At 43.7% G+C, this 15,147-nt stretch overlaps 1 protein-coding gene across 1 annotated transcript in view; it reads right to left on the bottom strand.

The window, feature by feature from the left end:
• mtus1b (microtubule associated tumor suppressor 1b) overlaps window positions 1-15,147 on the bottom strand; it is an 83,217-nt gene that overhangs the window by 61,781 nt on the left and 6,289 nt on the right. Inside the window, exons 2-3 of the mRNA XM_037532830.1 lie at window positions 4,762-6,768; window positions 497-572 (exon numbers count right to left, since the gene is read on the bottom strand). Of these exons, the coding sequence (XP_037388727.1) occupies window positions 497-572; window positions 4,762-6,597 (1,912 nt within the window). The 5' untranslated portion in view covers window positions 6,598-6,768. The remainder of the gene's footprint in view (window positions 1-496; window positions 573-4,761; window positions 6,769-15,147) is intronic.

The raw sequence follows: 15,147 nt of genomic DNA, 5'->3' as shown, positions 1-15,147 counted from the left end.
AAAGCTTTCATCTCTGAGAAAGAGGAGAAAATCAAGCTGCTTCAGAACTAAAAACATCCATAGGTGTTTCTGTCCACTGTGAGAAGACCACTCAACGCTGTGGGTCTGAAAGGATGTGTATCTGTTCGAGAAGAACCTCACTGACAAAAGGAGACGGACACATCAAACAAAGAAGCTGAACAATGGACTGACCACCCCAGAGTCCAGACCTCAGCACCACTGAATGGGTTTGATTAGTTCAGAAAAACATCAACCAACTTTTCAGGCTGAACTTTGAGGTGTGTTAAAACATCCCTGCAGAGTCTTTTTCAAAACTGAGGTGTTGTCTTGAGCTTTTTGAGGCTCCTGCATGACACGTTCCTCAGCAGCCATGAATCACAGCAGACTCACGCCCTCACGTCCGGCTGGACGTCTGAGAGCGTAAACGAGTGTGTGGAGAGTGTGGACACGTGGAAAACAGTGCGTGTGTGTGTGAGAGTGTTTAAGAGAGACTCACCGGCTGGCCCAGGAGCTCGTACCCCCGTGGGCAAGTTCCCTCCTTCAGCTTCAGGGGTCTTCAGTTCGGACCCCGTCTGCAGAAAAACGGGTGGATTAGAAAGAGAGTTCCAGGAGAGAGAGGAAAAATCACGACCACACAGAGTCAGCATGGTGTTAGCCATAACAGAGCAGAGGGAAAATGAGAGGGAGAGAGAGAGAGAGAGAGAGAGAGAGAGGGAGGAGCAGGAGAGGAGGAGGGGAAAAGGAAAAGGACGGTAAAAAAGAAAAAAAACTGTGAGAAGAAGTTGTTGAGAGCGGCTTCCCCTGAAGTTCTACTTTAGTCTAACAAACAAAAGCAGAGCTGAGAGAGAGATAACAGAGACAGAGAGAGATAACAGAGACAGAGAGAGAGAGAACATAAGAGAGAGAGAGAAAATGAGAGAGAGAGACAGAGAGAGAGAGAGAGAGACAGAGAGAGAAAGAGATACAGAGAGAGTGAGAGAGAGACAGAGAGAGATAACGAGAGAGAGAAAGAGAGAGAGAGAGACAGAGAGAGAGAGAGAGAGTAAAAGAAAGACAGAGAGAGAGACAGAGAGAGAGACAGAGAGAGAGAGAGAGAGAGTAAAAGAAAGAGAGAGAGAGAAAGACAGAGAGAGAGAGAGAGAGAGAGACAGAGAGAGAGACAGAGAGAGAGAGAGAGAGAGAGAGAGAAAGAGAGAGAGAGAGACAGAGAGAGAGAGAGACAGAGAGAGAGAGAGAGAGAGAGAGAGAAAGAGAGAGAGAGAGAGAGAGAGAGAGAAAGAGGGAGAGAGAGACAGAGAGAGAGAGAGAGAGAGAGAGTAAAAGAAAGAGAGAGAGAGTAAATAAACACTGTCTGGCATGTGCAGCCGATTTGAAGCTCGCAGTGGAACATGAATGAAAACACTTATGTAGAACTGACTCCACTAATGAGGCTCAGGGCAATTTACAGAAACAGGAAAAACCAACTGTTGGCAAAAGGCCTTTAGTGCCGTTCTTGCCTGTAGGCATCACCTGGAACATATGCACTCGGCACTTTGGTACTGCACTTTATTCAGGCTCGTGACAACAACACTGGGAAAAAGGTTTAATGGCAACTCATGGAAGTGGTTCTCAGCTCACAGTGAGAGCTACCCAGTCTAAAGTACGGCCTCCCCACGGCAGGGTTAGCTTTAGCGCATTGTTACGAGTCCCCAAGTAAACAATGAGTGCGTTTACATGCACTTCATAATCCGATAACTACAGAAGACCAGATTTTGTCAGTAATCCAATCAAATGCACTTGAGTAATCAGATAATTGGAAACTCGACATCAGTCAGTAATCAGATTTCTGCTTTGCAATCAGCCGATAAACTCACTGAAGAAGACGCGGCGTAAACGTGAAGTGAAACTCAATCTTCATGCAGCGGCTTTTAAAAAAAAACTCGCACCACTTTACCTGAAAATATGAACACACAACATCTAGAAAAAAGAGAATATTTAAATCCCTTGTTTCGTCAAACATGTATTTGGTTCCATCATCTCTCCAGAAGTGTCTCACGGCGACGCTGCTCGCTGATTTCTCATCTGTTTCCGCTCATGCTCAGACTGAGAAATCCGAAAGAAATCTGAGGAACAGTTTTCCTGCGCTGAGAAATCTGATTACTGAGCTAAAGCCCAGCCTCTTTATCAGACTTCTTAATCGCCTTTCTAGACCTTACTCTGATCTAAAATATCAGAGTGATGTTTACATGACCATTTTTTATAAGATTAAGATTAAGTGACCCTTATTAGTCCCACAACAGGGAAATTTCACCTCTGCATTTAACCCATCCGTGAAGGGAAACACCACATACACACTAGTGAGCACACACACTAGGGGGCAGTGAGCACACTTGCCCGGACCGGTGGACAGCCCAATCCGCAGCACCCGGGGAGCAGTTGGGGGTTAGGTGTCTTGCTCAAGGGCACCTCAGTCATGTGCTGTCAGCTCTGGGGATCGAACCGGTGACCTTCCGGCAGGGCTGGACTGGGACAAAAAAAATCAGCCCTGGCATTTTTGGTTTAGACCGGCCCCTCATAATCAGCAGAGCACAACCGACTTGTAATTTATGTATGTGGGGTTACAGAGAAGTGCGACATGGAAAAAAACTAAATTAATTAAAAAATGATTGGTTAAAGTCATTGGATTCAGTCTTAGCATTATTATACCACAATCACAAATAATATTCTTACCATGTCAATATCCAAAACACTGAATACCAAATATCTCTTTAATCATGGCAACTTAAAAAAAAGTAAGTAACAGAAATGAAAAATAACTACAACTAACTACAACTGAGAGACAAAGGCTTCCTAAAAGAAAAAAGAGGGATCCATGAAAGGGAGCTGTTGCTGTCTCGTGCCAGATTTTGGGAAGTATGCAATACCACTAAATACTGATACTAATCAATTGCCACTGCTCATCATTCTCATGTAACAGAGCTACCGTTACCTCCATCACCTCAAAGTCCCTGTGTTATCCTAACGTTACTACCTGCCTACGGACTACGCTTTCCTGCTCAGTCTGTCCCTCGGCTTCCCTTTCAAAAGCCTGCATCTTTGGTTGCTCCTCTCCTTGTCTGCTGCTGCTGCTGCTGTCTTCACCTACGGAGGGCGTGGTGGCTACAGCAGCGAACAGGTCTGTGATTTTTACACATTTTGCAGCATCTATAGTGAGACTCTTCAGCGTCTTCGCTCGTAACTTCTCCGCTCCCCCCTTTCTGCCACTTCTGTTTCTCCATGCTGCCTCTCCTAACATACGCGCTCAACACTGAACGTAGGGGGAGTTACAGAGGACCACGCAGAGAGAGGGTGGGGCCGCTTTCGTCCTATATCCTGATCGGTTCAGTCCACTGTCTATATTGAAAACGGGCCAATGGGCCGCCCCCTCTAAATTGTAGGCCGATCTCTTAAAAAAAAAAAAGGGGGGGGAAGAAAAAAAAATCCAACAGCATCGCCCCCTGAGGACTGTCGGCCCACCGGGAAAATGCCCGGTACGCCAGATTACCAGTCCAGCCCTGCCTTCCGGTCACAAGACTGGTTCCGTAACCTCCAGCCCACGACTTCCCTGGGGGTATCGGATAACTGCAGAAATCCGATTGTGCCCTCATAGAAATTCAAGAAAGTTTTCAACACAGTTGATTCAGCTACTTAAAGGTGCACCCACTGCGTCCTTAGCACAGCACTGATAAGAAGATTGGGACACTCCAGAGCAGCTACTCATGAGCCTAAGGTTACCATGTTCAATGCAAATCTGTTACAGGGGTATGAAGCCCGCCAGCACTGGGCTGCAGAGCAGTGGAACTGGGTTCTCTGTAGCGATGCAGCTCCATCCAGTACTTTTGAGATGAGCTGGAATTATCCAGAACTGACCATCCAACATCAGTACCTGACCTCACTTACGCTCTTGTACTGTAACACATGAGAAGTCTGCTCAACTTAAAATGATATAAAAATTGATGGCTTTTCTTGAGTCCATGGCAATAAGTGCGTACCCAAAAGTGAAGCACCCTTTCCTCTTGGGTACCATGGCAGGACTGTGTGACGGAGAGAGTCCTGGTTAGTGGGGAAGTTGAGTATACATAAACAGGTTCATTTTATTTACCTAAATGAGATGTAAAACTAAAAACTGAGAGAACTTTTGACTCAATTAAGAAGTTTGAGTTGGGTGAACTCTGGAGTCAACTCAAGTAGAGTCACCTCAAGAAAAGCCCTGATGTCAGTTACTTTATCATTTTGAGTTGAGCTGATCTTTCGTTCTTAACAGTGTGTGGCTGAATGCAATCATGTTCTCACAGCAATGTTCCAAGATCTACTGTAAAGTAATCCCAGAAGAGCAGAAGTTGTTAATGCAGAAAAGGGGGGGACAAATTCTCTTTTACCTTTGATTTAAGAAGGTACAATGGACCAAGAGTTTGCAGTTGTCTACAAACTCCTGGACATACGGGGTACATTTAAAATTTGTTAAATTAAGTATTTCAACAAAAGTACCGATGTTTACTATTGTTTCTCAATAAGTTTGAATGATTTTTGACACTGTTCTGTAAAGTCAGTCCAGCCACTCTTAACAACAGCAACTACTAAAGAACATTTTTATGGGCAAGCATGGATAGGGGGAATCGAGGCCCGGAAAATGGAGAGTCGATTACATTACAGATGTACCAAAGATCTGAGTTTAGAGGTCATTAAAAGTTGCTCTTGAATGTATAGGTAAGGTGCGCCAAGTCTGAAGAAATGGTAACTCACCTGGTCTAAATCTTCAGGAGTCTCCTCAGCTGACTGTGTCTCTAGTGGGACCTTCTCTTTGTCACATTCCCTCTCCTCATTTACTATGTCCATGACCTCTGCACCTTTGTTCTGCTCCTGGTCGCCATTGACAACAATCTCTGGACTCACGCTTGCATCACTGACACATGGGGGCGCTCTCTCTGTTTGCAGGTGTGTGGCTTTAGGTTTGGGGTCTGTAATTGGTGCTGGCATCGTCACTCTTGCCTGGTTGGAGGAAGACCTCCTCTTCTTGATGACACCATCAGCATCTTGGTCTTTGCTGTTGGCTGTTCGCCCCCTAGGAGGTGATGCCTTCTTCTCTGTGCCTGCTGTTGATTTGCTGGGATTAGCTGGTCTTGGTGCAGAGGCAGCCCTAGAATTGATCTTTGGTTTGACATTCTTTAAATCAGGTCTGGGAAACCGTTTAATTTCTGTTTTTACAGATTTGGTCATGGAAGGCTTTGTAGTAGGTCTGGTGTGACCTTGACCTGGACGATCTTTGGTGTTTTGCAAGGTCAGTTTTGTTTTGTCATTTTTGTGGTGGGTGATGGAGGACACAGTCTTTTTGGGCTCCTGGGTGGGTGCAGATGCCACAAAATTATCCTCAGAAACTACAGGCAACGCTGAGGGTAGATGAGATAGATTTAGCTCAACATGAGGCCCAACAAAGTCCTGAAGAGCCTCCTGATGGAACTCACAATTAGGACCCACATTGGGCCTTTTAGATGAGCTCTGCATCTGGCCCTCCTCTGTGTCAAGTTGTGTTGATTCCTGAAGGGCCTCTTGATGGAGCTCATTCACATGGCCAATGTCAGGCATCCTAGTTGAGCTATGCATTTGAAACTCCTCAGTGTGAATCTCCATTGATTCCTGAAGATCCTCCTGATCGAGTTCACTCTCATGGCCCATGTGGGGCTTCCTGATTGAGTGATGCACTTCACACTCCACACTGTCAATTTCCATTGATTCATGAAGAGTCTTCTGATGGAGCTCATTCACAAGGCCTACATCTGGTCTCCTGGATGAGTTATGCATCTGACCTTCCTCAGTGTGAGACTCCGTCAACTCCTGAAGGCCTGCTTGATGAAACTCACTCAGAGAGTCCCCAGAGGGCCTCCTGGATGAGCTCTGCATCTGATCCTTCTCCACTGATTCCTGAAGAGCCTCCTTATGGAGCTCACTCACAGGGTCTACATTAGGCCCCATGGAAGAGATCTGTATATGGCCTTCCTCATTCTGGCACCTCATCACCACATCAACAGAACTCAGAGATAGAAAAGAGTCCTCCTCTTCATCGTCCTCCTCCTCATATCCTGAACAGCATAGCACTGCTTCTGTTGCTGAAGAGTCATCTGAGCTCCGCCTCCCGCGGTCACCATTGCTATGGCCATCACTGCGGTCATCACACTGGCCTTGTTTCAAGGTCAAAACCAAAGTAACATTATCTTGGCCATCATGGATTTCACACCAGCCTTCTTCATTGGCATCTAAGTAGACAGACACCGAGTTGTCATTGTCATTTTCAGCTCTACAGTCTGGGCTTTGAATTCCAGAGTCGTCCTCACCCGTGGTCACTTTCCTTCCCATCCTGCCCTCTGGCATTTCCACGTCCAGTGGGCTGTCCGTTCGGGCGCCACTCAGACTGCTCAGACTGCGCATGGAGTCTGGAGATGCTGAAGACATTGACGAAGATTCTGCAAAGGCATTAGCATCCACAGCACCACTGTGTAATGGTAGACACATGCCATGGTGGACCCCTTCTGAGGGTTTCATGGTTAGCGCAAATGGCTGAGGTTCACTCATATCTCCACTCATACGCTGAACACAGTGATTCCAGCCAGAGATTAGCCAGCTAGCACTGCTTCATGGCCCATAGCTGCCACCGTATGCTTAGATAAATGTAGAGGATTAATGGAGGTACCACCCAGTTGAAGGAAGACCTTTTAGATCATGGCACTTGGGCACCAAGGTGAAGTCCATAATGTCCTAGCAAGAGAAAAAACATGTTAACACCAGACAGATAATCTTCAATGTCGTGATAAACTCAACTAAAATGTTGATCCATCACGTTTTACTGAGGTCAATTTTGCAGAAAACTGACCTACAACACATACGTCACGTTTGTCCCAAAGCGTTGCTCCTTTTTACCCGTTGCTATGTGCCTTTTTCTTTCATTTGTTCTGTTGCTTTCAGGATTTGAGGGACCAAAGGGAGGTCAGTGTTAATGATATTCACAAAATAAGGAGATCAATAAATACATCAAATACCTGTATGAATATATTAATGTTGCTCAAGATTTAGATATTTTTCCTCTTGTCTCAACAGCTTCTCTGAGCTGGCGGCCAAAGTCTGAGCAGTCTAGACTGTTTGTATATATTCAAATTCATTATAATGTTTTAGAAAACCAATGCTAGTTCTATATATTTGAATCAATACATACAAACTATCACTTTTTTCAAATATTAGCAGCATTTACTAGTTGGGCCTAAATGGTATGCTGACATGGCTAAACCTTACAGGCATGCTCACTGTTCATCGGCATAAAACATAATTATTAAATACGGCAATGCAAATTTATTACTTAGTGTCTAAAGTAGCCAATCAATGGGATTCTGAAGTTCATTTCTGTGCATGAGCCCACAAACCCTTTTCTGCGCTATTCAGCAGAGTGTGAATGGAGAAACATAGACGCTGCATGAAGTTAGAGACTATACACTGATCAGGCCTAACATCATGACCACCTCCTTGTTTCTACGCTCATTGTCCATTTTATCAGCTCCACTTACTGTATAGCTGCACTTTGTATTTCTACAGTTACAGACTGTAGTCCTGTGGGCAGCGTCCTGTGACCACTGCTGAAGGACCAGACGACCAACACAAACTGTGCAGCAGCAGATGAGCTGTCGTCTCTGACTTTACATCTACAAGGTGGACCGACAAGGTAGGAGTGTCTAATAGAGTGGACAGTGAGTGGACACAGTATTTAAAAACTCCAGCAGCGCTGCTGTGTCTGATCCACTCATACCAGCACCACACAAACCAACACACCACCACCACGTCAGTGTCACTGAAGTGCTGAGAACGATCCACCATCCAAATAGTACCTGCTCTGTGAGGGTCCATGGGGGTCCTGACCACTGAAGAACAGGGTAACAGAGTATCAGAGAAACAGATGGACTACAGTCTGTAACTGTAGAACTACAGAGTGCAGCTATACAGTAAGTGGAGCTGATAAAGTGGACAGTGAGCGTAGAAACGAGGTGGTCATGATGTTAGGACTGATTGGTGTATGTATTGTTAGACAGAGAGAGAGAGAGAGAGAGAGAGAGAGAGAGAGCACTGCTGCCCTCTGCTGGTCATAGGCTACAGAGTCCTACCATACTGAAGCACGAAACTGGTTAACCACTGAGAGGAACAAACTGCATCAGAGTTCTGGCCTCATAATCACACAAAATGAGTCATTCCCTCCTCAGATTTACTACCCATAAGTACTTTCTCCTCAGGCTCTGAATAAAGTCTGTGTTGGGAACGTGTTTCTTTAAGAAACTGACGGGAAGTCCAACTCAATGTCCTGCAAAGCCATGTTTACACCATCCACCCTCAATGCACAGGCAGTCTTCTAGTTGCCTTGGCATGAGCGGGTTAACATTCACACCAAGCGAGGCTCGTGTGCTCCATCACACCTGCCCATCAAGCTGCTCCTGCTAATGTGGGTCAGAGAGAAGCTATTAAAAGGTTTTGCGATGGTTTTATTTTAATATTCAGGACACAGTTCCTCTGGCAACGTGGGACGACGACGAAGACAATGAAGCCTTGTGTCTTCGCACAAAAAAAGCGCAGGGTGACAGCTTTCACCAAACGGCTCGACTGTTCTGCCTCCCCGAATCCGCCTTCCCAAACAAAGAACCACTCCCTGATAAAGGTCACTTGCACAGTTTTGCCCCTTATCCCAAATGTAGTCGATCGTTTTCTTCTTTAGGTCCTTTTGTCTTTGTACTCTTTAGCTAATGAGGCTAGCATTAGCCAAGCAATGGAAGCTTGTGCCTCCCCTGCTAGAAGAACAGCATAGACCAGCCTGCATGGTCACCAGCCTAACCAGCACATCGCTGTTGTCGGAAGAAAACCTTGTATCTCCAAAATGCCAACTTTACAGGAGAAGCAAAAAACCTGCTTTACTTTCAATGTAAGTCAATGGAAGCAGAGATTTTTTCAAGCCATTATTGGCCATTTATTCTGGTCCATCCTTCATGAAATTTGTACAGAATATAAAGGCCAACATGCTTTTTCAAATTATGTCAAAAACTGAAAATCGACAAAAATGGAGATTCAAGGTTTTTGTCCGACAGCAGTGATAATGTTGTGTTTTGGGCGCTGGTCTGACTTTGCTGGGTGACCAGCTAAACCAGCACAGAACGCTACGCTGCCTCTTTCAGCAAGGTCAACATTTATGACCTTGCTAACTACAAGCCTACATCATCAAACGCTCACCACAAGCCATGCCGAGATGGTCAGTGGAGACTTGACCGCGTGGTTTCTGACGCACTGTTATCTGTAAGCACACACAACAGCACAGGCGCTGCTCTAGTTTCAGGATGACCGCGACTGTTTTTAGCTTAGCTTTGGCACTTCAGTCAATGCTTTTAGACAACAGCGTCTCAAACAGGGCCAGAAACCACACGATAAAGTCTGTTGGAGGTCTTAGAACATCTCCACGTGGTTCGAGGCAAGCGTGGTTGATTTAGCCATGCAGTTAGCAGCATGCTAATTACTGGGGTATAAGCTTCCAGTGCTTGTTAGCTGTATTAGCTTTGTAGCTGCAGCGTTAAGCTAAAGAAGCAAACCTCAGATATCAAACACGTCTTGGCTTATCGGCTGCATTTGCGGTAACCGCGTACGTTAGACTTTCACAGAGGAATCGATTTAAATACACGCTGCTGTTACCGCTGGAGGTCCGTTAGCTAGGGCCTGGGAAAGCTATACAGAGCCCTGCTTATGAAAAACCCAGAGAACATGCACAAATACGAATACGGCTCTAAACGTGACGTAGAGTAGATAAAACAACACACTCAACTCAGCTTAAATTATAAGGGATGCTCCAACCCAATCAGAACAGATATCATTTACATCAGTCTTAAAGGCACAGTAGCCAAAAAACAGCCTGTTTAATGGAAAAGAATAGAGATAGGTTGGAAAATGGTTGTGTTTAAATGAATTATCACTGATTTTGATATAGACCCCTTAAGAGTATAAAGGTCAAGCCTTGTGGCCTCAGGTGACCTCATCTGACCTCTGGGCCCAAAATTCATGCACAGAATTTCAGAAATTGTGGATGAAAGTGAATAAAAGCATGCGTGAAAGCATGAAAGTACATATGAAATATGCCTCTGACCTGTCTTTGTTCAGTCTGTCAACCACACAGAGCCAGAGGCACACCTCCCACAGTGCCGCTGTCCCTTTAAACTGCTCAATAAGCAGAGTCTAAGGCTGTTTCACAGCTGTAGCATTACTTTCATTTGTAAGTCGCACTGTTAGTCTGTTGGCATGCTCTGCTGACGTTAGGCTTCACCGTGTGCACTTAAGTTTAGTATATATATATATATATATATATATATATATATATATATATATATATATATATATATATATATATATAATTTTAATCTATTCTAAAGTGTATTTATTAATGTTGATTGTTCTAATAAACTGAAAATTGAAACATTAACACATTTTGCTGTATGTGCATTGAATAGAAACACTTCCGTATTTTATCAGACAGATTTTAATTTGAATGCCTTTGGTATAAAGTTTAGGTACCCAGGTCAAATGACAAGCTGACACACCTTTCACAAAGAACACAGTTCGGCACTGAACTTAACATACTGGGGAAAAGTTTTCTATTTTATATTTTTTCCAGTATGTCAGCAAATAAATGGAAATCATGCACTAAAATTTGCAGAAATGCCACAGAACATGTTAATTTATTTTCACACAGAAAATATTTATATATAACATATAAAACATATATAATATGTGTGTGTGAGCATATAGTTTGGAAATTTCCCTGTTTTACCACTCAGCTAAACCTGGTCATCGGCTGCTGAGTTAAATCAGGTGTGTTTGAGCGGAACAGTCCCCACCTCAGATTGAATGAATGTTGCATTAGAGCACAGTCCTATTTGGGGTTGTGCTCCTTTTGATTGGGCTGAAACATAAAGTGTGCGCATCCCATAAAATGGGAATAGAGAACGCTGGGAATATCGGGCTAATTCTGTAATGGAAACTCTTAACTCACCAATTAGCATCACGCTAAGTGTTGTCTCAATAAATACACTCGTCTCAGACGATGAGAAGCTGGAGTTTCTAACACTGTGAGACATTTTTTATAATAATGGGCAAAAGTACAGAGAAAATCCAGGCTTAACGTGCTACTTCCCAGATAGCGAGCATATATCGGTCCACTTGCTTGATTGGGTCGGCATCCCGCTAACTGTATGCCACTGCTGGTCCCCCCCTTGGACCACCGAGACTACTGCCCCAAACAAATTTTAAATGCACACAACTACAGCTTGATTCAATTGAGACTAAATTTACGAACTAAACTACTAATTTACAAAGTATAACTAAAGAAAAGAAGGAAGGAAAATCGGTAAATTGAGCTGTGAGAGGAAAATGAGCGATGGTAAGTGGAATTTTGTCTAATAGTCTGCTTAACCACTGATGGACCACCTGGAGAACACTGAGCAAAATGCCATTGGACGGCCAGTTTTGCCATCAGTGGGCTGACAGTGGTCCACTATCCTCTTGCCATCAGGGTTTTTTTTAGCTAGGTGACATACTTTGGTACATGTTTTTAGAAAACAGTATGTTGGATGTTGTCGGCAAGTCCATTTGAGACAACTTGACACACTTCGAGGTGAGCATGCGAAGATTTAGCTATGCAGTTATCACAGTACTAATAGATGTTGTTTGAGCTTTCATGGAATCAGCCCAATTCCAGGAGCCCTGTGTTCCCGTATAGAAATGTCCTAAGAAGCTCCTGAGTTGCCTCAATCATGTTTCCACAAGCTCTTCAGGAGCAAAACCTGCCCAGATATCATTGAATGTATTTACATGCGCTTATAACCGCAGAAAATCAGATTTAGTCAGTAATCCGATTAATGTGTTTACGTGCAATTGAGTAATCAGATAACGTGGAAACTCCAGGCTTATATGAGTCTGCGTCTCGCGTCAGCCAAATGCCATAAATGCAATATGTAAAGTTTGTTGTGTCGTTAATATTAAAAGAAGTAGCTTCACTTCACACCACACACACACACGACATCACACACTTGGACTCAAAAAGAAGGTCCAGCTCTATGTTTCGGCCTCAAACACAACTTTATACTGAAGATATGATGACAGTAGTAGACTATATGATGCCCTCTGATGACACATCCTTCACCAAGTTTTGACTAAGTTCTCTTTGAATTCTCTTTCAGTCATCAAATCAAATCAAATCAAATTTATTTGTATAGCGCTTTTTACAACAGATGTTGTCACAAAGCAGCTTTACAGAATTTCAGATGTCATCACATTCATCTGCTCGGGGAAGGGGATCGGACCGTAACCCACACTACAATGGTCATTGCATGCAATTACACATTTCCACCAGAGAGGTCCCCAAATCCCCAAAAGTTACATAGTGTAGCTTTAGTCTATCAACTGAGGTACGATACATCATATACTGAGCTGAGGGAACATAGAGCCTAGGGAGTATTAGGCTATGTTAGCCTGGCACAACTAAAAACAGTGGTAGCTGCTGTGTTAAAGGCTGGACTCAGTTGGACTGGACTATCAGTTTTGTCAGTTATACCTCAGTGTATGACTCTAACACAAATCATGTCGGCGGTGAAAGTTTAATCTGGGGAGGACTGATCACTGTGTTCAAGTGACCTCTCTGCTGCAGATTATCTTCTACTGGGTGGTGCAAAGCAATGAGTGAGCTAGTCAGTCAGAGTAAGTGGCATCACTTCCTATTATCTCAGATAGTTACACTGTATGTGTAGAGAGGAGGGGGTTATGGGACACGCATAGCGCACCCTGTGTCGCTCCACTGCACACGTGTCACTACGGATGATCTCTGAGCTGCACCCACACGGGCAGAAAGCTCTATAGTGATGGCCAGCCATGAGCGTTTATCACCTACCCTATTTAACATTGCAGTGAATATTTATATATTACATGGATCTAACTGTGAATTACTACTATAGCTAGCAAGTAACAGGTACTGCAGGTAACACGGCAAGCAACATTTTTGTCGTTTTTCAGTTTTTGACATAATTTGAAAATAACTTTTACCCTTTACATTGTGTGTGACTTTCGTGATGAATGGATCAAAAGAAACGGCCCAAAATGACTTGGAAAGACGTCTGGTTCCATTGACTTACATTAAAAGTGGGTTTTTTTCCTTCTCCTGTAAACTGATTATTTTGGAGATACGAGATTTCAAATTCTTCAGATTCGAGATTTTGTTCCGGCAATACCGATGTGCACATTCTGTTCACACGGGTCATTTTTAGTCCATTTGAAATCTGACACCTTTACTTATGATGCAAAAATAACGAGATTTACATATATCGAGATTTCGTGGAGAAGTTGTACTCACAGTAAGCATACTGTAAGAAAGCCTAGATTCTCAATTTTAAAGGCCCAGTAAGTAAAATCACACTCATTTCAAAAGAATCCGTCATGATGGGTGATTTCCCGTCGCATTTTTCCAGAGCGAATACATTTTGCGCGTGAAACTTCACATCGAGTTCAGCTTTGGTAAACTATGACATGCAAACTGAAATCCTCTAAAAGTAGCACAGTGGCTTTGGCTGCGCTGAGCTCTTCAGGGGTGGGGCTTCACAGAGCCACACTGAATGTCCAAACGAAAGGAAGTGCTAATTTCAGCGTCTAAGCACAAATCTTTTTACGTTTCATCCCCACTGGCATATAAATATGCATAAAAGAGAGACTGCATGGTATAAATTCAGACAGGAGACTGTAGTAGATCGTAGAACTCCCTTTACTTCTGTATTTTTACTGTTTGTAGTAGGCACATGAGCCAACTTGTTAACTGCTAGGTTAGCTCCTTGGCTAAATGCTCCTGCACACACTAATCATAACACTGCTGCCAGCCACACCAGTCATGTGCACTTTTTTTGCTTTGTGTGCAGCAGTTGCCGGGTATATCCTTAACTGCTAGAATTGTGTTTACTTTTGCATTTGTACTGTTTATGGTTAGCGAGTTAGCTATTTTGCTAACAACACCAATTTGTTTGATGTCAAGCTTCCAGGCTTGATCCCATCCATTTCACAACGTACCATGAACTGCAAGTTTCTACTTCAGCTATGGCTCAACGTGAAATGGGTGGTCCTATGTAACTATGTGTTCATGGCTGTGACATCATAACCATGATGAATTCAGAAAAGGCTTAATTTTCATATATGAACTGTTTGGACCAGGGAGCTAATGGTATGGTAGAAACTGCGCTTACATACTATATCAAAAACTCTTATTTCAATTTAGTTTTTTCAATTATACAGTGTCAATCATTCAGCCCAAATGTGGACCAATACACAAGGAATAACCTGAAGAAAAACACAGTGGCTCTTTTACGATGATGATGCTAACAGTGTGCGCTGCAGTTGCTTTAATGGCAAAGAGAGAGAAGGAACGAGGGATGGAGGGAGGGAGAAAGTGTTCCGGAACTAAAGAGATCGCAGTCCTAGAACACTCCTCGGTTGCCAGGGGCAGAAGGCGGCCAGTGAGCCGAAAGTGGTCAAGGAGTCACGTGGGGTCACGGTAGCTCAGACCGACTCAGAAACACAACATCATTGACTTCTCATAGAACAAGTAGTGTTTGTTTTTCAGTAAATGACCTTCTAGATACAAACCTACCACTCAGTCGGATCCAGTTTCCAGCAAAAGTAATGTGATACATGTCAATGAGCCCTACAAAGCAGGTTCTACAAGGAGACAATTAGCAATAAACACTCACTGGACACTGTCTTAGAAACCCCTACCTTCATAGCTCTATCTTGCTGGTGTAAAGTTGATACATGTTTAGGCCAGCCATCCTCCAGCCCAGGAGTGTTAAATTCTGGTGTTCTCTAAGGAACTCTAAAGATGTTTTTAAAGGTGCTGGGTGGTGCTTCTTCACTCCAACCCATCCCAAAAAAGCTCAACAGGCCTTCATCACTTCAACTCATCCCAAAAGGGTTCAATAGAGCTTCATCACTTTAACTCTTGCCAAAGGAGGTCAAGTGCCCTTCACCACTCCAACTTACCCCAAATGAGCTCAACTGACCTTCATCACTCTGACTCATCCCATAGGAGAT

The sequence above is a fragment of the Pygocentrus nattereri genome, chromosome 22 (assembly GCF_015220715.1).
Source record: "Pygocentrus nattereri isolate fPygNat1 chromosome 22, fPygNat1.pri, whole genome shotgun sequence".
In the NCBI taxonomy this organism is placed as follows: Eukaryota; Metazoa; Chordata; class Actinopteri; order Characiformes; family Serrasalmidae; genus Pygocentrus; species Pygocentrus nattereri.
Note: the sequence above shows the minus strand (reverse complement) of the source record. Positions and strands in the feature narration are given on the sequence as shown.